This window comes from Gossypium raimondii, chromosome 8 (assembly GCF_025698545.1).
Source record: "Gossypium raimondii isolate GPD5lz chromosome 8, ASM2569854v1, whole genome shotgun sequence".
NCBI lineage: Eukaryota > Viridiplantae > Streptophyta > Magnoliopsida > Malvales > Malvaceae > Gossypium > Gossypium raimondii.
Window position 1 is genome coordinate 26,303,485 of NC_068572.1, and position 23,912 is coordinate 26,327,396.

At 33.5% G+C, this 23,912-nt stretch overlaps 1 protein-coding gene, 1 long non-coding RNA gene and 1 other non-coding gene across 5 annotated transcripts; 1 reads left to right on the top strand and 2 right to left on the bottom strand.

Annotated features, from left to right (window-relative positions):
• Positions 1–253: 253 nt before the first annotated feature.
• Positions 254–3,798, top strand: LOC105791101 (uncharacterized). Of its 3 annotated transcripts, none has more exons than XM_052634099.1 (7): positions 254–426; positions 555–632; positions 1,092–1,130; positions 1,216–1,794; positions 1,917–1,964; positions 3,039–3,221; positions 3,327–3,798. In XM_052634099.1, the coding sequence occupies exons 1-7, from the start codon at positions 334–336 to the stop codon at positions 3,450–3,452; spliced, it is 1,146 nt and encodes a 381-aa protein (XP_052490059.1). In that variant the 5' UTR covers positions 254–333; the 3' UTR covers positions 3,453–3,798. The 3 variants fall into 3 exon arrangements, with proteins under 3 accessions (XP_052490059.1, XP_052490060.1, XP_012474463.1); XM_012619009.2 differs by having other exon boundaries at positions 256–426; positions 1,881–1,964; XM_052634100.1 differs by lacking the exon at positions 1,917–1,964.
• Positions 3,764–5,096, bottom strand: LOC105791103 (uncharacterized). Its single transcript, XR_001132776.2, has 2 exons — positions 5,042–5,096; positions 3,764–4,136 (listed from the first exon to the last, which is right to left on the bottom strand). It is a non-coding gene; the product is annotated as an uncharacterized LOC105791103 (long non-coding RNA).
• Positions 5,097–22,153: 17,057 nt separating this feature from the next.
• On the bottom strand, positions 22,154–22,260 carry LOC128032248 (small nucleolar RNA R71). The gene has a single exon (XR_008188376.1). It is a non-coding gene; the product is annotated as a small nucleolar RNA R71 (small nucleolar RNA).
• Between the last annotated feature and the right edge of the window lie 1,652 nt (positions 22,261–23,912).

Sequence of the window (23,912 nt, forward strand, 5' to 3'; positions counted from 1 at the left end):
TTTGGAAAATGTTTTACCGAAAAAAAACTTGTAAGACATTTTCCCAAAAGAAGTGTTATTTTCCCATGTTTTGGAAAAGCTTTTACAGTGGGAATTTGTTTTCCACCAAACAGATGGTGAAAAATGATGAAAATATTTTCCAAAAAACAAAATACAAGCAAACAAACAGACCCATAAATTAAGGGATGGGTGCGAGGAATGGAGTTGGATCTTATAGCGCACTTATAAAAATGCCCAAATGCAGTTGCCGGGCTAGGCCTTTCAAAACAGCTTTGCTATAAAAGGCCCCACACAATAATAGCCTGAAACTGCACTTCAATCTCGACATAGATAATGGCGGGAAAGCAGATCGGCGGCGAGGGCTTGCCAGCCAACATCGCTGGAATGTCGAAGAATCAACTTTACGAAATCATGTCCCAGATGAAGGCACTCTCACTTTCAATTTTCTATTTCATTTCTTTTTCCTTTGTTCCAAACGCCAGTTCCTTCGCCATCAAATATAATTGGTAATTTAATTACTAGTTTTTAGTTGATCGTTTTTTGTCTATATGCAGACGCTTATAGAACAAAACCAGCAACAAGCGAAAGAGATCCTTATTCAAAACCCTCTCTTGACTAAAGCCCTATTTCAGGTTTTTCTTTTCTTCTCTATTTTTTTTTCAGTTTTCTTTAAAACTCTCTTCGTTTCCCTTTCCGATTTATTCTCTATTCTTTGAAAAGTTCTTATTCTGATACCGATTGTAATTACACGTTGCTATTATATGTTGGTTCGAATGAATTGTCCGTTGCTATAACTGTGAGAATTGCATGAACTTTTGGTATAGTTGTTGAGAGTAGCTAGTCACTAAGAACCCGAGCAACTGGGACACTGAATACGGTTGTATTCAAGAACCTTTGTATGGTCAATTAGGTTTCTGAAGTTGCTTTTGTATTTAAGGGATGCCTGTAGTTCTTTTATCTTTCTTGGTGGATTAGTTGTAATGCTGTAATAGCCCTTCTTTTGCTTTGAAATGCATGTTTTTAGATGGTGTACTGTTGAAAATCTTTTGGAGCTTCCATGCCTGAACAGGTTGTTGTTTGTTTTACTCCAGGCTCAGATTATGCTTGGAATGGTTAAGCCCCCTCAAGTGGTATGTTTTTTTATTTCTGTGAAGTTGTCTTGAAATTGTTATGTTGGGGACTGTGCCTGTGTTATGAATCTTTGTTTGTGTTTAGATTCCTACCATTCAGCCACCTACATCGCAGCAATCTCAGTGTCAGCAATCAGCACAACCTCCTCCAATGCCAAACATCCAGCCAGCAAAATCAATGCCAGGTCAACCCAGGTTGCAGGACCAAGTGGCTCCATCTGAGACCCAACCTCCTTTAAGGAAACAGCACCAAAACCAAGCTGGGGCACATATCTCAGCTGCTGCTGTTCCTCCAGCCAGTATTCAGTCTCAACCCACGCCGTCACATTCCCTTCAGACACCACAGCAGATGAAGGGGCATCTGAATCCTCCGATGTCCCTTCCACAATCATCTCAACTGCCAAATGTACCTCCAGTTCCTCTTCACTCATCTTCACAGCCCCATCATCATCAACAAACACACATGCCAATGGCCTCCGGCCAGTTGCAGCAGTCTTTGCAGACAACTGGAATTCCTCATATGCCTCTCCAGCCATCAATGCCGCAACAGGCTAGACCACCTACACTGCCAACTTTACATCATCAGTATACCCCCCAAATGGGTCCTAATGTTGGTTTCCAGCACCCCGGTGCTCCCCAGCATCTTTCACAGCCTATATTCCATGTAAGTCAGAAGTTGAATTTTGGAAGCCTTGGGTTCTCCCTAGTAACATATTCTGCAATAATTCCTTTTATTTTTGAATTGTCCAGTCAAGTAATAAACCACCTTCTTTTCCACAAGGACAGCCACCACACTCAAATCAGCTGCCACCTCAACCAATGTATCAAAATCAAGTATGTGCATAATTTAGTAGTTGATTTGTATTGGTTTGACCACTTAGCAAGAATTCTTTATCTTTCGTGGCTGATTATAAAAGTAAGCTCATGTCTTTTTTTTATGCTTAGTGGCCATAAATTAAGTGGATAATTCTAAGCACTCCATGGTCTACCTTGCATTTAGAATAGATTCAATTACTTTTTATCAGGCGCAAGGCAATATGTCAATTTAGATCTCCCTTCTGCTAGGTGATTGGTTGACCAGTTTATGCTTTGGAGTTCAATGAAATAAAAAAAGTGGATTCCTTTCTGTGTATCTGAAAAAGTTCGACAACATTTGCCTCATTAATTCACCTTAACTATTTGGGTTTGTGCCTCATTAAAAATTGTGGAAATCTTTTTTTTTTCATTATAATTCTTGCACGTGAAGATGGTAATATAATTGGTAGTTAGAAATGCATGCAACTGTGATTGCAATAGCACTCAATTCCAACTTGTTGTAATTCAATGTAAAGAAAGGTGATTGCCTGAGCTACCTCGATGCATTTTAATCAAGTCAGTGAGGAGAAATATTTGTAGCACTCAATTGCAACTTGTAATTCAATGAAATTATTCTAATCATGAAATCAAGATGGCTCTTCATTGTCTAGCTCATTCCGTACTTGATGTTGCGGTTGTAGGTAGTAGTTAACGTATTTTATTTATTCTTTTTCCTTACCTTTTCCTTCCAAAAGCAAAAGGTAAGCGAAGAAGGCCTTTTAGATGCACGCACGCACACATAGTGATACATATCATATATATTTCTTAAGAAGTAAATGCTAATAGTTTCATGATAATTATGCATGATTTAGTTTTCTACGGAGCTGATATTTGAATTTGTGTAACACTTTAAAGTTATTTTTTGTCAATCAAATTTGATGTATTTTTTAGTAAAGAGTAAGCGATAAAGAACTTAACGAGAGTTTAAAATCTCCAAAACTTGATTTTCTATATTTAATGCAAAAAAGTTCCATGTCGCATGGAATAGCTTGTAGGAAATGTCTATTGCTTAATTGACAACATATTTGGTATGTGCACCGGTTATTCTTTCAGGCAGGAGGCGTACATTTAGGATCTGATTTTAGCAACCAAGTTCGAGGTTCAATGCAGGCTGATAGAGGATCTTCTTGGATGTCAAGCCAACCAGATAATTCAACACTAACACAGCTTCAAGGACCCTCAGCATTGGTTCCCAGTCAGATGGGTTCTGGAAATCAGCCCCCTCGGCCTGCATCGGTGATTATCCAAATTCCAAACTATGAGTTTAATATTGAGCAAAGATTAACCATCAATAGCTGTTGATGTACTAACTAATTGGTTTTTCCTATTGGCTGATTATAGTTGACTCCTGAGATGGAGAAGGCACTACTTCAGCAGGTAATGAGCCTCACTCCAGAACAAATTAATCTCTTGCCTCCAGAGCAAAGGAATCAAGTACTTCAGCTCCAGCAGATTCTTCGCCAATGAGAAGGTCTAATAGCAGAAAAGATTAATCTCTCTACCCCCCCCCCCCCGGCACATTGCATGCGAGGAATTGATGATCGAGATTGAAGGAATTGTTTAGCATTTGCTGCCAAACCTTTGCGAGCCTTAGATATTTATTTGAAGGTTTATAGATATAGAGAGATTATTAAAGTTGAACCTTGTTATGGGGCGGATTTATAGGCTCTTGTTTTCTTTCTAGTGTGGTAAGTTGACAAATTAAAGATTTGTAACACCTCTATTCCGTCTCCGTTGTTAGATTAGAGTTACAGAGTGTTACCAAACAAAATAGAACATTTAACTATTTAACAGACATAATTTTTTAACTAAATACTAGCATTTGCCAAATAATTTAATTCCTAGTATACATACACAAATAGGCCTTAAAACAAGCATGCAGGGCCCTAAAAACAATTTGAGAACAATCTAAGATCAAAGTGAGCATACAGTTTGAGACCAATTTCTTGACCTTAAGACCTTAAGGAGTAACCTAACCAAAAACAAATACGCATCCAACCATTTAACTAGATATATCATTATAACATAACAATTTAAAAATTCACAACTGTCTATATACATGTCACATCCCAAAATAGAAAACATCTACCAAAATAGTTGAATACTGTGAGCTTCTAGTCCATCCATAAGGTCAGTCCGCAAATTTGGCAACTACAAAAGAACATAAATAAAACAAGTAAACTAAAGAAATTTAGTAAGCTCATAATTTAAACATCAAATTAACTTACATTAATTGAAATAAATATTCAAATAGACAATTTACAAGTTCACAAACCACTATAAATTCAATGTATTAATGTCCATAATGAGCAATCACAAGATTTGCTACCATCAACTATTCATTTTCATATGTACTCAATTGCAATAATCGATATCATATAGGTAACAAATAAAAGTTCACATACATGTACACAACTAACTAGATAAAAATGACATAACAACAAGAAATTTACATTTACATATCAAAACACAATGAACTTACCTACGATCACTTCCGATTAAAACGCAAGGATTACTCCGTAAATTTCCCCTTTCTTCGATTATTGTCTTTTCAACTCGTTTCTTGATCTATATAGTTATTAAATTCAATTTATTGAATTCACATACATTTCAAACTCAATTCAATGCTTAAGACTCTTAAGTTTTTATTATTTACACATTTTCCCTAAACTTTTACATTTCTCACAAATTAGTCCCTAAACCCGAGATTCCAAATTTAACAAAATTTTACAATTTCCCAAGTTAGCCGAATTTATTCTTATGCTAGGGCAGTCCATAATTATTCAAAAATTACACAAATTCCATAAAATTTTAATTATTTTATCAATTTACTCCACTAACTAAAACTATCAAAAATCATTCAATAAACTAATTTTAACTAACTAACTAACAATATCTCAATTTCACCAATTAACATAAAAAATAACTAGCAATCAACAATGGCAAAAACCAAATTCCTTAACAATTTCAAAAACGAAGCTACGTGTTAGTTGAACCTAGTTGCAATGATCTCAAAAACACAAAAATTGCAAGAAATAAGCTGAAAAAAGACTTACATGCAAGGAGGGTTATGACCGAAACTCTAAGTTCAACAATGGAGCATTCTCTTTCAATTTTTCGGTGGAAACAACTAACGATGATGATAAATTTTATTTTTATTATTCATTAGTTTAGGTTTTTTTAATTACAAGTTTACCCTTTTAAAGTATCACGCATTTTACTTAATTCCAAGTCCAAAACCGTCCATCAACCTTTACTATGGTTCAATTATCATATAAGTCCTCCCTCATTTAATAATTTAACACCTAATCCCTACAATTCAATCTAGATTTTTTTTATCTTTTACAATTTAGTTCTTTTTTTAAAATTAACTAGATAAATATTAAAATTTCTTCACCAAAATTTAATATGACCTTAATGTAACTCCATAAACATTAATTAAATAATAAAACACAACTTCATATATCAAAACTGTGGTCCCGAGACCACTATTTCCAACACCACTGAAAAATTGGATATTATAAGATCAGTGTTCGCCTTTATTCGTCTATTGGCTTTTTGTTTGGTGTTTGTTTGTCATAAGTAGGTTGAGAATAAAATGAAAATTAACAAACATGATTCGAAAATTACAAGGTAGAGCTAAGGCCATTAGACGGTGAAGAAGGCCTCGAGTCGAGAGTGGCCTACTCTCTTTTCGTTTAATTAAATGTTGTAAAAGGTAAAGCTAGCTTATCCAAGGATAGATGCATCAATTTTCACTTCAACTGAGGTTGCTTTTATTTTTTTCACCTATAACCTAGTAATTTATAAATGAATTGAGATATTCATTCAATGTCTAGAGACTAGAATAAAGGTTTGGTACTTCTAAAATTTTAATGATATGAAATGTGAGACATTATTGCTAAGGATGTAATTGTTAGAAATGTGAAAGTTATAATCATCATTCCACTAGAAATGTGATAATCACTTGTTATGAATAGGATTGTCAAGAATGTAAAAGTTACATTGATCACTTCGCTAGAAAATGTGATGATAACTTTAAAATTTACCTGACCAAACAAAATGAAAATTTAATTAATTTTTATTTTTAAATAATATTTACTATTAAAAAATTTAATTTATTATTAAACAAGTAATTTAATTAATTAATTTTAAATAAAAATAATGTAATTTTTATTGCAAAATTAATATATAAATAAATTTAAAATAGTTTTTGAATATTTAATATGTATTTAAATTAGAATATAAATTAAAATGTAATTTGATAGTATTTAAAATAAGTTTAAAATTAAATAATTTTATGATTTTATAGTTAGAAGAAATGAGAAATTATTTTATGGATCTTTTCTACCGCATCATCTATGATTCCGCCCATTTAAAAGAAGATACATCATATTTGATTTGGAAGTTTGTCCAAATACACATATAATGTAGAAAAAAAGATGATGTGTCTTTTTTTAATTAGATAGAACCATAGATGATGCGGTGGAAAAGTCTATAAAATAATTTCTTTAATGATATAAAATAAAATAAATAAATAAGAAAGCATAATAATTTTATCTCAAAGCTAAATTTTAGCTTTCCGTCCATTCTCACCCTTACACCAATTAAATTATTTTGTTATGAATGCATGGACGTGGGTTGGGTAAAAAGAGGGAAAAAATATAATGGCTACAATAAAAAGTACTTTTATGTGTAAATTTGAGCAATAACATCAAATATGTACTTCGGCTTTTGCCGCGGAGGCACTTGCATGTCTTTAGGCGGTGCAAATGAGTCTGGATATGAGACACAGTGCGGTGGAAATTGAAGATGATGACCTTGCAATAGTAAAAAAGGTAAATGTAAATGTTTAAGATGGGTCGGTTATCAATGCTTTTATTAAATATTTGAAAGCTTTAAGTGAAGGTTATGACAGATTCCATTTCGTACACACTGCGAAGGGAAGGAAAGTTGTGGCACATTTACTGGCAACAAAAGGGATTAAAAGGGGGGAAAACAATTTACTTGGTGGGAAAGGTGCCAGATTTTGCTGTTGACGAAGTGGAGAAGGATAAACGTGGGAAAGGGCGATTGGTCTCCTAAGGAGCTCTTGGTGTTTCCAAAAGTCCTGATGCCTGAAAGGGGTTTGGGGAGTTCTATCACTCAGCTGGATTCACATTGTTTCTAGAAAAAGTTTCATTTTCTTGTGTTTTATTTTTCTGTTGTCCCCCCAACACTATTTGTTTTGTTTTCTATGTTAGTTTGAATAAATGGTTTCAAGCTGTTTTACATAAAAAAAATTTAAAAGCATTGCAATTGCTTATCATGGTGTTGTTATCAATCATGAGTTAATGTTGAGTTACCTTGTGATACAAGTCACAAAGGCCTTAGATGCGTATACGAAGGAAAAAGAAAATCAACATTCACTTTTTTGTTTTTAAGAAAATCAAGAAACCGAATCTTGGTCCAATTTTGCTGTTTTGAGCGATTTCAAAAATAAAAAAAATCAAGATTTCAAATCTTGGAAATCTTGGTCCAAGAAACCGAATCTTACAACTAAGGCGCATTGGATCTCAGTTACGAGCATTAACAAGCCAATTTCGGGAGAGAATAGATTACAAGCCCAAGTTCTTAAAGACAAGGCCCAATAAGATGTTCCAAGCCCAATCCAGAAATTTAAATCAGATTTAGTTGAAAATCAGGCTAAATTGTCAAAGTGGCCTAATTTGTAAAATTTTAATTCTTTAAATACTTAGTTTTAATTTTTAGACTTTATAAATAAATTTCTATGTAAAAATTTAGTCCAAAGAGGCCCAATAAAGGTCTTGGACGAAATTCCCTTGAAAATCAATAATTAGGTTTTTTTTTAGTTTTCCTATTAGGGTTAGGAAAATAGTTAGAAGGCCTATATATATGGCTTGGCCAGCCACCCATAGAACACATTACAATTACATTGAAAATTTCATATTTGCTTTGAGTGAAAATTCTCTTTGAGTTCTTCAAGAATTTTCTCTTGAGTTTTCTTTAGAAGTAGTTTTAACAATCTTTCTGATTGTGGGAGCCATCTTCAGCCTTCTTCTTGCCATTGATCTTCATTGGAGGGAAGATTAGAGCTGTTTGAAGGGAGTTGTGAAATCTTTCGGGATTTCAAGGCTTCTTAGGACTTTTCTTTATTCTTTTTCTGTTCATTCTTCTTTATTAAATTCTGCTTATGCCGTTTTGTTGAATAATTTGGGATTAATTGTTCTTGTTTCGTTTCAGCCATTCCAAACTTCAAGATCTGATTCGGCACTTCCTTGGACATAAAGAAACGTTTTTGATTCACAAAAATTCCCCTTTTCTTGCCGTCCAATCCCTAGAACTAGTGTCCATTGATTTAGCAATCTGTTTTTAATTTAGTTGTTGTTTTGTGTTCTTTGATAGTTTCAGCTGATTGGAAGTTAATCTTGAGGCTTAATTTCGTGTTCTTGGCTTCCAAGAACATCTATTCATAAGTGTTTTGATTCTTGGCTGTTCTTTATTGATTTGGGGATTTTTAGTTTCCAAATCTAATTGATTCTAATTAAGTTTTGCTATTTCGTTTCAGATCCAAAAGTTTAGAGTCTTCGTAGGAGTTTCCCGTGACTTGACGACTCGATCTTGGTCCGCGCACAACCCTCTATCATTTGGTATCAGATTTTGGGCGTTTTGGGTGTTCTTGGTTGATTTCTAAACTGATATCTATTTTTTAAACTACAAACAGCAGTTTTATCCAGAAAAATTTTTCGAAAAAAAATTCATTTGAGTGGGTAAACGTTGTCCGATTGATCTGAAATTTTACATACATATTTGTGGCACTGTGATTGAATATAAAAAAAATATTTCCCACAAAAAAGTCAGTTGAAAAAGTCAAAAAAATTGAAAAATACGAAATCCAATAAAAATTTAAAAAAGATTCAGCGGGTTGAGTTTGGTACCCAAACTTTCCAGATCAAAAGTTCAATATTTAAGGACATTCTAGATTTAATTTTGTGATTTTTAGAGATCGGGAACATCTCGAACGAAGTTGTCAAGTTACTCCGTAGTTTTTCGGGTTTTTCAATTTCAGCAATTTTTATTGATTCTTAGCTGTAGGTTTTCATTTGTTTTCCTTTATTATCTCTTTACACTATCTAACACCTTCTTTTTCCTTGTGTTAGTAGGATTTTTAAGGTGTGCACAATTCTTCCTCGGTGCAACACAAATCAATTGGTGTCTCGTCAGTTTTTGGCATCCTAGTGCAAATTAGGATTCTTTGGTAGTTTCGGTTCATACACTTTCAAATCGGTTGATATAGACTCTACTAAAGAACTCACAAGACTGAATTCTACCTCATTGAGAATTTGATTTTTTCTTTTTGAGTGACTAACGGTGAGGTTTGCTAATTTTTTTCTTTTGAGTGTTGAGTATTTGTTTTGCGGGTTTGATCTAACGAAATGTCTAGGATGAGTCAAGTTGATGATGACCATAATGATGTCCATGATATACTTAAAACGATCCAACAACAGTTAGACGAACGAGCTGCCATACTTCGAACATTGAGTGCTACTATCAATGAGATGCGGGTGGAGAAAAGAGCCCAACGAGGACAACTTAATTCAAGTGAAAGGGCAGAAATGAGAGTGCCAAGAAGACGAACATCCAACGAATATTCGAGAAGAGATTCATATCATGATTCCTATTCAACGAGGAATTCAAGACGATGCAAAGCAAGTTTCGAGTGTGAAATTTTCCAAGGGGACGAACAAGTAATCATAAGTAATTCTTCGTATGCCCCAAGGTACTCGTCCACTGAGAATCAAATTCAAAAAGGTGATCATTGTTCGTATGCAAGTCATTCCGTACATACCCAACGAGAGTCTTTCCGTTCTGATTCATTTGTAACATCTCTATCTTGTAACGAAAGGAAGACACAAAAAGAAATCAAAAAAGAAAAAGAGAATGAAAAAGAGAAAAAAGAGATTGAGAGTGGAAAGGAATGTGATACAGACAAGAAAATTGAAAAAGAAATTGAAGAAACAAAAGAAAAAGATGAGGAAAGGGTAGTGAGGAATGTTTCCACTAACCAAGATATGAATTTTTCTTGTGTTGCTACTTTTCAGGTTCCCGAAATACCGAAAGATAACTTTCAACTTCAATACATTTCCGATGAAAGACGCTTTCATACGATCAACATAGGCAAGGTTGAAGATGAAATCACACTACATGAGCCCGAAGGTAAGTGAGGTAAGGAAATTTTAGCAACAGAGCCCCGTGCAGATTTGAAAATTATTGGTGACTTAGTTCTTAAAAGATCCCTTCATTTTGATCTGATTAATTGTTATTCTTCAATTGTGGTTGATAAAGTCATTACGAAAGGAAGCGTGAGTTGTTACTCTCTTAATTTGCCTTGTGTAAAATCCTCGAATTTGTGCAAATCTGTTTTGGCAAATACTTTCTATTATTTTGATACTTGGTTTTTTAATAAGGTAACAAAATTTTCCAAGTTTGTTTTCAATTTATATTCGTGCCTTAAACAATTTCTGTGGTTATACATAAAATTTGAGTTCCATTTTAAAAAGGTTAACTCAACAACGGAGCTTCGACTACACTATGCCCCCGATGAGCGAAGGTTTGTATTCAATGAAAAAGGTAAGATCGACCCTTATTCTGCTACTTATAAAGGTAAGATGTTTGAAACTTTTGAAACACCTTTGTACTCCTCGGATAGTGACAAAGATCGTGTTGATGATTTAATTTTTGTAAAACACTTAGATCGAAACGTGCTTGACTATCCTATTTTATTTCTTGATGATCTATCTGTTTTAATGGTTGATAAAAAGATTATTGTTTTTGATGCATGTATGAGTGAATCCATAGTCCATCGATTAATGCATGGTATGATTGTGCAACTCTGTGAACTATGTGGACCTTTCCAAATACCTACTTGTGATGATTACGTTTACCATTTGATTTATTACTCGCGATTTCTTCATGGTTTGTGGAAACAATTTGAGATGATTGAATGCCTTAAAACATGTCCATCTTTGTTTCGAATAATTGACGAGGCATTGGCGAGTAAATTAGCTTATTTGCATGGTAATCTGAATCTGTCCATTCGCATGCGTTATACTTGTTTTGTTATGCTTATGATTGGACTACAAGTTTGTTTGCGTTGCTATTTACTAACTCATGGCTATTCTTTTTAGTGGGCTCAATTGCCATTAGTCCCGTTCGATCGAGGAAAGTCGAGTCCATTTGATTTTTCAGATTCGGGGATGAATCTTTTTGAGGAAGGGGGAATGATACGAGTCACAAAGGCCTTAGATGCGTATACGAAGGAAAAAGAAAATCAACATTCACTTTCTTGTTTTCAAGAAAATCAAGAAACCGAATCTTGGTCCAATTTTGCTGTTTTGAGCGATTTCAAGAATCAAGAAAATCAAGATTTCAAATCTTGGAAATCTTGGTCCAAGAAACCGAATCTTGCAACTAAGGTGCATTGGATCTTAGTTACGAGCATTAACAAGCCAATTTCGGGAGAGAACAGATTACAAGCCCAAGTTCTTAAAGACAAGGCCCAATAAGATGTTCTAAGCCCAATCCAGAAATTTAAATCAGATTTAGTTGAAAATCAGACCAAATTGTCAAAGTTGCCCAATTTGTAAAATTTTAATTCTTTAAATACTTAGTTTTAATTTTTAGACTTTATAAATAAATTTCTATGTAAAAATTCAGCCCAAAGAGGCCCATTAAAGGCCTTGGATGAAATTCCCTTGAAAATCAATAATTAGGTTTTTTTAGTTTTCCTATTAGGGTTAGGAAAATAGTTAGAAGGCCTATATATATGGCTTGGCCAGCCACCCATAGAACACATTACAATTACATTGAAAATTTCAGATTTGCTTTGAGTGAAAATTCTCTTTGAGTTCTTCAAGAATTTTCTCTTGAGTTTTCTTTAGAAGTAGTTTTAACAATCTTTCTGATTGTGGGAGCCATCTTCAGCCTTCTTCTTGTCATTGATCTTCATTGGAGGGGAGATTAGAGCCGTTTAAAGGGAGTTGTGATATCTTTCGGGATTTCAAGGCTTCTTAGGACTTATCTTTTAATTTCTTGCTGTCAATTTTTCTTTTAAATTCTGCTTGTGTCGATTTTATTTAATCACTTTGTTTGCTGTTCTTGTTGCATTCCAGGCGTTCCAAAGCATTCCAAATCTGATTCGCCCTCTCCTTTACTAAAAATCGGATCGCCCCTTTTGTTCTTGGCGGCAAAATTCGTTCAAAATCCCTAAATTCCTTGTTCTTGCCGATTTCTTCTTTTCAGATTTGGGTTGTTTTGATTGCTGGAATTTTGGGGAACCTTAAATTGCTGTTTGTGTCTTTCTTTTCAGATTCGGCAGATTGGAGTATTCTTTGGGGTTCAATTACATGTTCTTGATTCCCCAAGAACCTTTATTAAAAATTATTCCTATTCTCAATTTGATTCTTTGCTGATTTGGGGATTTTTATTCCAGAGCTGGAAATTCAAAGTTCTAATCTTTTAATTTCTGTTTCGTTTCAGATCTGTTCGTTTAGAGCGTCATAGGAGTTTTCCTCGTGACTTGACAACTCGATCTTGGTCCGCGCGCAACCCCCTATCACCTTACGACACCAACTTAATTAACAACATTATCAATATATATACTTATCTCACGCTTGATACTCTGTCTTCAATATATGTTTTTAAACTATAATTTTAAAGATATGTTTTAGCGTGCTCCTAAGTGAGCAATTTTTTTAAGATATGTTTTTAAAGTACGATTTTATAAATTGTGGTTTTATGCACTTTAGTGCGAGCTCTATGAGCAAATGTTTTCAAGAAAACACCCTATGCGAGCTTTCTGTGATAAGCAAGCTCCTTGTGCGAGCTTTCTGTGATAAGTCTCTATGCGTGCTCCTTTGCGAGCCTTATGTTTGATATATTGGTATACCAAAGGATTGTGCGTACTCACCTATAAGTTCTGGGATTTCGGGTGTTAAGGCCCTAGGACATGTTGAAAGATAAGGGAATGTCGAGTTGAGCTCCATTCACTAGAACATGTTGTAGAACAGGAGAGTGTATTGCTTCGCGCTACACTTATGAGACATGTTATAATGACTCTTTAAGTCATTCTAAAGCATTATAAGAAGATCTGCATATCCAACGAGACAATATTCTAATAAGTGTGTTAAGTGCGAGAACATATTTTATGTTTCATAGCCATTTTGATAAGACAAATATGTAAGCATGTTTCATGCTATATAAGTTTTGTTTTCAGACAAGCACAAGCTAAGTTTTTAAATTCAATTTTTAGTAAATACATGTAAGGCCCTGAAAATAGGTCTAGTAGTTTCGAGTAAGTTTACCGGGTTCCGAGAGAAAATTAGGAGTTAATTTGGTTTATTAGTCATTTTTTTAATTTAGTTAGCTTAATTTTATTTAAAAATCGATAAATAATATTTCGAAAATAAAAATATTTTTAGAAAAACTAATTTTATGGTTTTAAATAATTTTTGGGTAAAATAAATATTTTGGGTTTAATTAGAATTGAAAACTAAATTAAAATAGGGCTTTAATTGAGAGTGTAACACCCCTAACTCATATTTTTCCCCGGATTAGGGTTACAGAGCATTACCGTACAACCAAAACATTTAAACATAATGTCATTAACATAAACACATCATAAGCCAATCATACATATACATTCTGTCCCTAAATCGAGCCCTTAGGCCTTAGAAAGATCTTAGAAACAATTCGGGACTAAATTGAAAACATTTGGAAAGTATAAGAAAAAGTTACAAAAATTTGGAAATAGGGATCACACGACCGTGTGCCTCACATAACTGAGACAAACACCCTTTTCTATGTCTCATGCCGTGTAATCTTCGAACTAGGGACACATGGCCGTGTCCCAGCCCGTGTCCTCACCCGTGTAACTCTTTGAGTAGGGTCACATGGCCATGTCACACGCATATGTGCCAGGCTGTGTAACTCAGTAACTTGCATAGAAAGGAACCTTTAGGAGACACATGGCTGTGTTGCCAGGCCGTGTATCACACACAGTTGAGTCACACGCCCGTGTCTCAGGCCGTGTGGACCTAAAATTCACCCAAAACAAGCCATTCCCAACACCAATTCATGCATAATCACTTGAACACTTTGTGCACACCTACAAGGCATCAAACCCTACCTAAACATACATATGTATATGCCATTTCAAAACCCTAATTCAACTAACCAATATGACATTCAAGGCACCTCAAATGCATTCATCAAAACTTATCTAAACATGCATACACTACCACATTTCAAACATCAATTACCAATTCAATACTTACGAAATCATACCATAACTAGTTCATAATCATATTAATTCAAAACATACCTTATGAGCCATTCAAAACATGCAACATAGGTAGCCATAATGTTACAATCTAGCAAAGCATCAAATGTTCCAACAAAGTTAACTTGCATCCTATATACATACCAAAACATCAACTAAACATTCAACTAAATACCATTACAAGTCCACCTATACATGTCATTATAACCTTGGCCAAAACATCAAAAACTACTGATATATATATGTATGCTGGATAGTGTGAAAGATCTCCGACGAGATTCCAAACCGGTCGAGCTTTCGATAATCTATAAAACATAGGAAAGAAACTACGTAAGCAAATAATGCTTAGTAAGTTCGTAGAAAATAAAACATAACTTACCATTTAATTTACATAACAATTATTATAAGCATAATACAACCCAAACCACAAGCTTGACACAAGCCTATACATCATCATCAATACACAAGTTAGTGCATTTATACATGACTCATTTGAATTAACCATATGATAAGTCATTTTCATATGAAAATACATCATTTGATTCATACATCCTTTTCATGAGCATATGCATAAATCCATTTGGTAACTTACCATTTCAATCCATTTTCTTGTCCATTGAACCATCTAGAATATCATCGGATACTCGAGAAAGCTCACACGAAGTGTGCTTAAACATATAGCCCTAACCTTTCCTTTACATCATTGCTCACACGAGTTGTGAAATGGGCTTTGCTCACATAAGTTATCGGTTGTAATGCAAGCTACACGATGTTGCTCACACGAGCTGTGGAAAATCCACAACAAATGCAGGATCTCAGGCATCGATAGGGCATTCAAGACCAACACCCAAAACATGAAATCCCTAATGTCATGTCATTTGTATCCTATGAATTCCTAAGGTTCAACCGGGACTCGATAACCGTCATTGCATTGATTTATTTATACATCGATAAATTCACATGATAAATAACATATTAACATACTATTTGAAATAGCATTAAAACAATAACTATTCACATGAACTTACCTCGACAAATAGGGGCGTGAAGGTTAAATCGAGCTATTCCAAAGCTTTAGCTTTGCCTCGATTTAAGTTCGTACGTGGTTTGTCTTGACCTAAATAGACAATTTCAATCCATTTAATACTTCTAGCATTCAATTTAGTCCACTTTCACATTTATGCAACATTACTAATTTTCTCCTAACATTTTAACTTTTCACAATTTAGTCCTTAAGCTCATAAATTGAAATCTAAGCATTTTAATCCCCCATTCAAGCTAACCAAATTTATTAGGGACTTATATCAACCTAAAAAACCATCATTTCCTAAATTTTCCATGAAATTTTACTATTTTTACAAACAAATCCCTAAATGCAAAATTCATCAAAAATCACTTTACAAAACTTGTTTATTTATCAACAAGGACTCATAATATACCATTAAACATCAAGCATCATTCAAAAACATTCATGGAATAACCCTAAACCTTTAACATTTTTACAAATTGATCCCCAAGCTAGCTAGATTAAGCTAAAACAACCTCAAAAACATATAAATAATTAAAAATGGGGCTCGGAAACACTTACATGCAAGATGAGAAGCCAACTGAATGCTCAAGCTTAATGTATATGGTGATTTTTAAAGATAGATTGAAATGGGGAAGAAGATGAGTTTAATTCATTAAGTTATTTTAACATTACTTATCAAATTACTAATTTAACCTTTAAAAACATTAATAATTTCAATAAAACCAAGGCCACAAACATTTACTATTAACTCAATTGGTTTATTTGCCATTGAAGTCCTTTAGTCTAAGGTTTCATATCCATTTGACCCCTTTTAACCATGGAATTCTACTTTTACACTTTTTACGATTTAGTCCTTTTCATTTAATTAATCATGCAAACATAAAATTTCTTAACAAAATTTAATACAATCTTACTAATATCCCATAGACATTAAAATAATAAAAAAATAATTTACTCGTTAGATTTGTGGTCCCAAAATTATTGTTCTGATTTAACTAAAAACAGGCGTTATAGAGAGAATTTAAAATATTAACTAAATAGGACCATTTTGCAAAACAAGGGAATATAAGAATGGTTTTATAGCAAATTATCCTTATTTTTGAAATATTGGAGGGAAAGGAGTATTTTGTAAAATAAGAGAAATATGGGAGTGGCCTAATGGCAATTTCCCCAATTATTGAAAATCATGTGGGGTTTTTAATTTTAAAAACACTGCAATTTTCACCCAAATTAAGAGATTTTTCTCTTGTTTTTTTTCTCATTTTCATAGCCCAAATATAAGAGAATATATCTAAACTTTTACTCTCTCAAAATTCTCTCCAAAATCTCCATAAAAGTTTTCCAAAGTTGAGCAAAAGTTATCCAGAACGTCTTCAAGGATCTTGATTCAATCTTCTAAATTGGTTATTTGAGATCAATTGAAGGTAATTATCAACTCTAAATTCAATTTAACGTGTTTTCAATCATTATTTGCTATTTAAATTGATCAAAATGGATTTTCAAGTTTTGATTTCTTCTTTCTTGAACATGGAACTCAACAATGGTGAATCCATGATAGTTGGAATCTAAGTTTTAATGGATGTCTAAGCTAAACATGTGTTTATTAAGAGGTTTTCAATCATAGAACAAGAGATCAAACTCGTTTGGTTGATCAATTTTGATAAATTCGTTTTTAATAAAAAAATGAGTTAATTTTCTGGAAAATTTTAAAATGATTTAATAGATGAAATTAACACTTAGGTTTTATGTTAATGGACTAGGAGTGAAGTTTAGAAGTGGTTTGTGGTGCTGAGAAGGTCGTTTAGCTGATGAATTTTATGTTTCGGCTTAGTTGTGCAATTTCGGTAAGGTAAATTAAAGAAATGATTTAGATTCATATAGTTTATGAAATTTTGACTTTCTTGATGTTAATGTTAGTTTGTAATGCATATTTTGTCTCTGTTAAAGCTTCACACCGAGATGAGGATGATGCTAACTGGATTTGCGGCTAAAACTTACGTACTTGAACACACTTTTGTTTGAAAAATAAAGCATGGAGGTGAGTGATTTTAAAGGCTATTGGTAAATTTGCCTGGTTTTGTATTGAATTAAAGTTTTGAATAGTGTTTTTAATAACTTAATCACATCTTATTTCGTTGGATTTGCAAAAATTAATTTTATTTTACAAGAGCATTATTGCAATTGGCTTTTGGAAAATTGTGTGTTAAGCTTTTGGTATGATTAATTTGGATTGAATGGATTGTTAATTGGAGCATGAGTTACTAAATTTTTTAGCACTTGATGTTGGTTTTATGATTGATTTAAGATTCATGGAAAAAGGCATTTGTTGTGCTTAATTATATTGATGTTGAAATTGTTAAGCTACATGGTTTTAATGGCATTTTTACATCTTAAATTAAGTGTTTAAACATCAGATTTTATGCCTTGTATGTATGATTATATTGGCAACATTCCATGGTGGATCTATTGGATATAGTTGGCATGCCATAGGATTTGTGAGTACTCACCATTTTATGTGTTATTTGTGAGCATATGGCTTAAGAAGTTCTGATTTTTGAAGTAAATAAGGGAGTCTTGAGCTTGTGTCTCCACTCAACGGGACTACAAGGCGATATAAAGGAGCGTGTGGCTTTGGCCCACTCAACCCGGGACTGTTTCCGATATGTAGGAGTTTAGAGATCCATTTATCCAATATATGATCACACGTTTAAATATTGCCATGGATGTATTATGCCAATGTAAGTGTATGTTTATAAGTTAAATTATGATTTCATATGCCATATTAAATTGGAATTTTATTCATGGAATAACATATGCTATTATGATTATAATATGATATTGTGAATGAAATTTTGATGCTTAATGTGCCTGGATTTATGCATGAATTGGGTGTGATTAGTTATAGTTTTTACGATCATTCACTAAGCTTTTTAAGCTCACACCCTCACACTTATGTGCAGAGACTTTTCCGACTTGAGGAGTGGAGGAGCAAACGAAGGCCGATCCAAGATTAAGGCTCGGTAGTAGCATAAGGGTTCTTCTTTAGAAATAGTAGGGGGCATTGTGGCACTTATTAGGACTAGATTTAATTTAATTGTAATGGACATTGCACATTTATTTGGACATTTATTTTAGTGATGTTATAATTACTTTAATGCTTGATTTTTATGCTTAATTGTTGTGTGGTTTATGGTATGTTGATGAGAATGGTGATTGAGAACATGGTGTTTGAAGCATGTATTTTATACTAACATAGTTTAATTGTAGCTTGCCAAGGAGTGGAATGCTTGTGGCTAAGGTATGTACCTTGTGTGATATAATTGATGGTTGCTAAGTTTGATTATAATTTAGTCCTAAAACTTGATTAGATTAATTAAAGCCTTTAACCATAGGGAAACTCGATAATATTTTAGAATTAAACTTGTGAGTGTTAAAATTTGGTTAGATAATATTTTGGGTAATGTATTAAAAGTTTATAAAATTTACGTTTTAGTTCCTATTAATGAAATAATAATTAGACTTAGTAAATGAACTCAATTGAAATTGAAATTTTTAGGGCTTGCATAAATTGACTAAAAAAAGGTTGGTAATCATTTAGAACTAAAAATGAGACTATTTAACTTTAGATGGTAAAATGACCAAAATACCCTTAAGGTTAAATAATTAGAAATAGTTTAAAATGGTTCACAAAATCACTTATGCATTAAAATTAGATAGTTAATTAGTTAGAATTGAGGTGTTATAAGGTTGGGGTGTGTTTTTGGCGGTCTTGAGCTTGAGAGTCACTTCAGTGGCTATTATGTCGCTTCAGATTAGGGTCAGTCCGTGCTATTCGGGTTAGGGGTGTCACAATACATGCAAAACTGTTTTACAAACTTATGTTTTCTGACAAACAGGATCTGTGAACTGGGTCTCGTAATCTACACCGCGAACCAAGTACGGAAAAATGATTTTCAAACTAAGTCTTCTTTCTGTTTTAAACTATGTATTTTAGGCATTGTCAATTCCTAATTATTCATTGAGTTCTCGATGAAATCACCCACTCCTTTCTTACTTTGCAGGTAAGTAGGTCGCGGATGGAAGTGGCAAGTTAGATGGCTTAGCAAGGCTCATCCTTGAACAGATTCTATCGAACCTGGGAATTAGGCAATGGGGTTTATTATTTTATGTGGGTTTAGATTAATCATAAGTTGACTCTGTTATTGAAATAATTTCTTTTAAAGTTTAAGTTTATTTTATCTTTGCGAACCATGTCTTAGAATGTTATCTTTTATTATGAATAAGCATGTTTCGTGCTATATAAGTTTCATTTTCAAACAAGCACAGGCTAAGTTTTTAAGTTCAATTTTCAGTAAATACATATGAAATTATTTTAGAAAGTTATATTTTTTGACAAACACGATCTGCAAACTGGGTCTCGCAATCTACACTGCCAACCCAACACTCGAAAACGATTTTCAAACTAAGTCTTCTCTCTATTTTAAACTTTGTATTTTAAGCATGCTTTGTCAATTCCTGTTTATTCATTGAGTACTTGATGAACTCACCCACTCCTCTCTTACTTCGCAAATAACTAGGACGCGGATGGCAGTGGCGAGGTAGATGGCTTGGCAAGGCTCATCCCTAAACAGAAACTGGCGAACCTGGGAATTAGGCGATGGGGTTTATTATTTTATGTTGGTTTAGATTAATCATAAGTTAATTCTGTTATTGAAATAATTTCTTTAAAAGTTGAAGTTTATTTTACCATTGCGAACCCTTCTAAAACATATAAAAATGACCCAGTTACTTAGTAGAACTTAACAAGTGTCACACGTTTCAAAATTTACCTTCTTAATGGTTTAGAATTCTCAAGAAAAACATAAATAAGTACAATACATTCACAATTCTCAAGCTAGGTTATCCAGTTTATTTCTAGTTAAACTACTCATAATCTAACTAGTACAATACTCCAGACAAACAAGGCGTATTACACCTTTCGCGCCAACTCATACCATACTTAACCTTTATGACTTAACATAGACTTCTCCTTAATATAGTAGAATAACTGAAACAAAATCCTCACCTACATATGTGGAGATTACTGTATGCCCACACGTATTCGTGATAACTCTTGAAAAGAGTTATATTTTATACCTTTAGACTTGGTTAATTGTCTATACTTAGGTAAGTTTAGTTGCATTTTAGGATTTTCCATTAGTGTTTTTAGGAAATTGCATTAAAAGGCTTGGACTGTGCTTAAATGTTATTACGTGTTACTTCTAATTTTTTTAATTTACAATTTCATTTAATGGTATTTATGAATAAAATGTGTGTAATCTCTAGATATAGGTGAATATGCAACATGTTTATAAAATTAATCTAATTCTTACAAGGTTAGGTTAGTTAGATCGAAATTGAATGATATGAACGAATAGTCGAAAGAATACTTGTAACAGAATTTAGACATAGAGCAACATTTTGTATAGAAAGGAGAAGAACAGTAGTAGGAACCAGACTCAAAGCCTATATACATATAGTGCCCTAGGTGTGGTAACTCAAGGTTTAGCTTTCGAAAGAAACAGACCACAATAGAATTATTTCGAGTAGTAGAATAAGATTGATCTTGCCGAGACATTATTGGTTAATAAGGGTAGAATATTAGTAATCCCAGCTTTTCAAATCAACATTGTAGGTCTTTTAATCCTTTTCGTAGCATACCCTAGGTGTGGTAACTCAAGGTTTAGCTTTCGAAAGAAACAGACCACAATAGAATTATTTCGAGTAGTAGAATAAGATTGATCTTGCCGAGACATTATTGGTTAATAAGGGTAGAATATTAGTAATCCCAGCTTTTCAAATCAACATTGTAGGTCTTTTAATCCTTTTCGTAGCATATTTATTTTCACGACTCTAATTTTTTACTTGATTGTTCCGTACATTTTCTACATCATTATTCTCCTAAATGCCACTGCATTTTTATTACTCTTCTTTTTGCTTTAGCATTAATCTCACTTTACTATAATAAATTAACCAATTTAAACCTATCCAATCCCTGTGGAGACAATCTCACTTATCACTTTGTTACTTGATTCGACGTGCATACTTGGCACAATTCATATTTCATATTCACACGCGACAAGTTTTTTGCATCGTTACTGGGAAATGGCAATTTGGTGAAATTTGGTTTGGTTATTTTATTTAATTCCATTTAGTTTTAGTTAATTGAGTTGTATTTAGTTTTTCTAGGTTTGTTATCAATGCATGAGTAGAGGCATTCTTGCTAACGAAGAGTATCCTTTTGACCCTAAGATCGAGAGAACTTTGAGAATAAGGAGAAAAGAAGTGCGTAACATGGCTAGGGACGGGAATGATCCTGGTCTAAATGATCCATTAAATCTAAATGGTCAAGATGTTGATCTTCCTACTCATCATGTGATAGATGATTGAGACAGGCCAATTCATGAACATGTTGTGCCAATTTTGGATTATCTTTATCCAGGGATAGTATGACTACACATACAGGCTCAACATTTTGAGTTGAAATTGGTGATGCTTCAGATGTTACAAACAGTGGGATAGTTCAGCAAGTTGCCTACTGAAGATCCACGATTGCATTTAAGACTTTTTCTAGAAGTCCGTGTCTCGTTTAGACAATAGGGTGTTCTTGAAAACGCCCTGAGACTTAAATTGTTTCCATATTCCTTGAGAGATCAAGCAAAAGCATGGTTGAATGCTTTGCTGTTGGGGATAGTGAGATCATGGAATGATCTTTGCTAGAGGTTTTTGTTACGGTATAATCCGCCAAACATGAATGACAAGCTTACAAATGACATCACGTCTTTTTGACAATCAGAGGATGAAACACTATATGAAGTATGGGAAAGATTTAATGAACTACTTCGAAAATGTCTGATGCATGGGTTTCAGCACTGGACACAGATGGAGATGTTTTATAATGGGTTGAATAAACATACGAGAATGGTAGTTGATGCTTCTGCCAATGGTACCTTGTTGGATAAGTCTTACAATGAAGCATATGAGATTTTAGAATGGATTTCTAACAATGATTATCAATATCCTACCACGTGAGTTGGGACTAGCAGGAGAGCTGCTGGCACCATGGAACTTGATGCAATCTCTTCATTGACTGCCCAGGTATCATCTTTAACTAATATGTTCAAAATAATGAAGAGACCAACTACAGTTTAGGAGATGAAAGTAGTCGAGCCAGCGTGTGTTTATTATGGTGAAGACCATGAGTTTGACGAATGCCTATCAAATTTCGCATCTGTGTGCTACATAGGTAATTTGAACTGGAACAATAACTCTATTCCAACACGTATAATCTAGTGTGGAAGCAACATCTAAACTTTAGCTGAAATAATCAAGGTGTGGGGAATTTTAACAATGCGACTAGAAAGAACACCATCAGTGCACTGCCTGGTTATACTCAACCTATACCGAGGTAAAATGTCCAACAAGGTCAGACATTGGCTTCATGATCATCATCATCATCATCTATTGAAGCCTTGCTGAAAAAATATATGGCCAAGAACAATGTCGTAATTTAGAGTCAACTTGCATCCCTTTGAGCTCTTGAGAATCAAGTGGGGCAGATAGCAAATGCTTTGATTTCGAGACCAAAAGGAGCTTTACCAAGTGATATCGAGACTTCGAGATCACAAGGGAAGGAGCATTGAAAAGCAATTAGTCTCAGAAGTGGGACTTAGGTGAATGAAATCGTTAAACATACCATGGTAGAACAGGGCAAATCAGATTGCAACAATAGAAAGCTATTAGATGTAACACCCCTTACTTGAGATCATTGCCGGAGTCGAGCACGAGGCGTTACTTGACTTAACTTACTAGTTTGAGGCATAAAGATTTGCTTTTAAATTACAACAAAGTTGTCCAATCACATAGTAGTTACTAAATTAATTATAACTCGAGCTACGAAACTCAAAATTTAGATCCTTAAATTTTTCGTAAAACTAGACTCATATATCTTCTTACCATAAATTTTTTAGAATTTTTGGTTCAGTCAATTAGTACAGTTTATTAGTTAAAGTCTTCCCTGTTTCACTATTTGACTGTCCTGACCTCTCGTCCCTAAAATTAAATTTTCTCATTGTATAATTTTAATATGGTCTTATAACTTGTTTCTACAGGAAAGTAGAATCAGTAAGGAATCTATAAATATAAATTACAACTCATAAATATTTTTGTACAGTTTTTAATGATTTTCTAAAGTCAGAACAGGGGACTCTAAAAACCGTTCTGACCATATCTAACTAAAATCCACATATCTAAGAATATAAAATTCCTTTTTCTACACCGTTATTTTTCTATGAAAATAGACTCAATAATATTTAATTCTATATATCATTCACCCTATAATTCATTTTATACTATCCTTGGTGATTTTTTAAAGTCACGTCACTGCTGTTGTCTGAAATCTGTTTCATTGCAAAGTTTTACTTTTTCACAATTTCTAGGTATAAACTATCACCTAGGCATATATAATACCAAACATATTCTTACTTGGCCATTTTAATAGCTAAAAATTATGACATAT

Excerpts from the sequence above, each read along its gene's own strand:
- LOC105791101 (XM_012619009.2), top strand. The coding sequence starts at position 334 with ATGGCGGGAAAGCAGATCGGCGGCGAGGGCTTGCCAGCCAACATCGCT. Across the intron at positions 1,795-1,880 it reads TTTCACAGCCTATATTCCAT|TCAAGTAATAAACCACCTTC; the intron begins GTAAGTCAGAAG and ends TGAATTGTCCAG. Across the intron at positions 1,965-3,038 it reads AACCAATGTATCAAAATCAA|GCAGGAGGCGTACATTTAGG; the intron begins GTATGTGCATAA and ends TTATTCTTTCAG.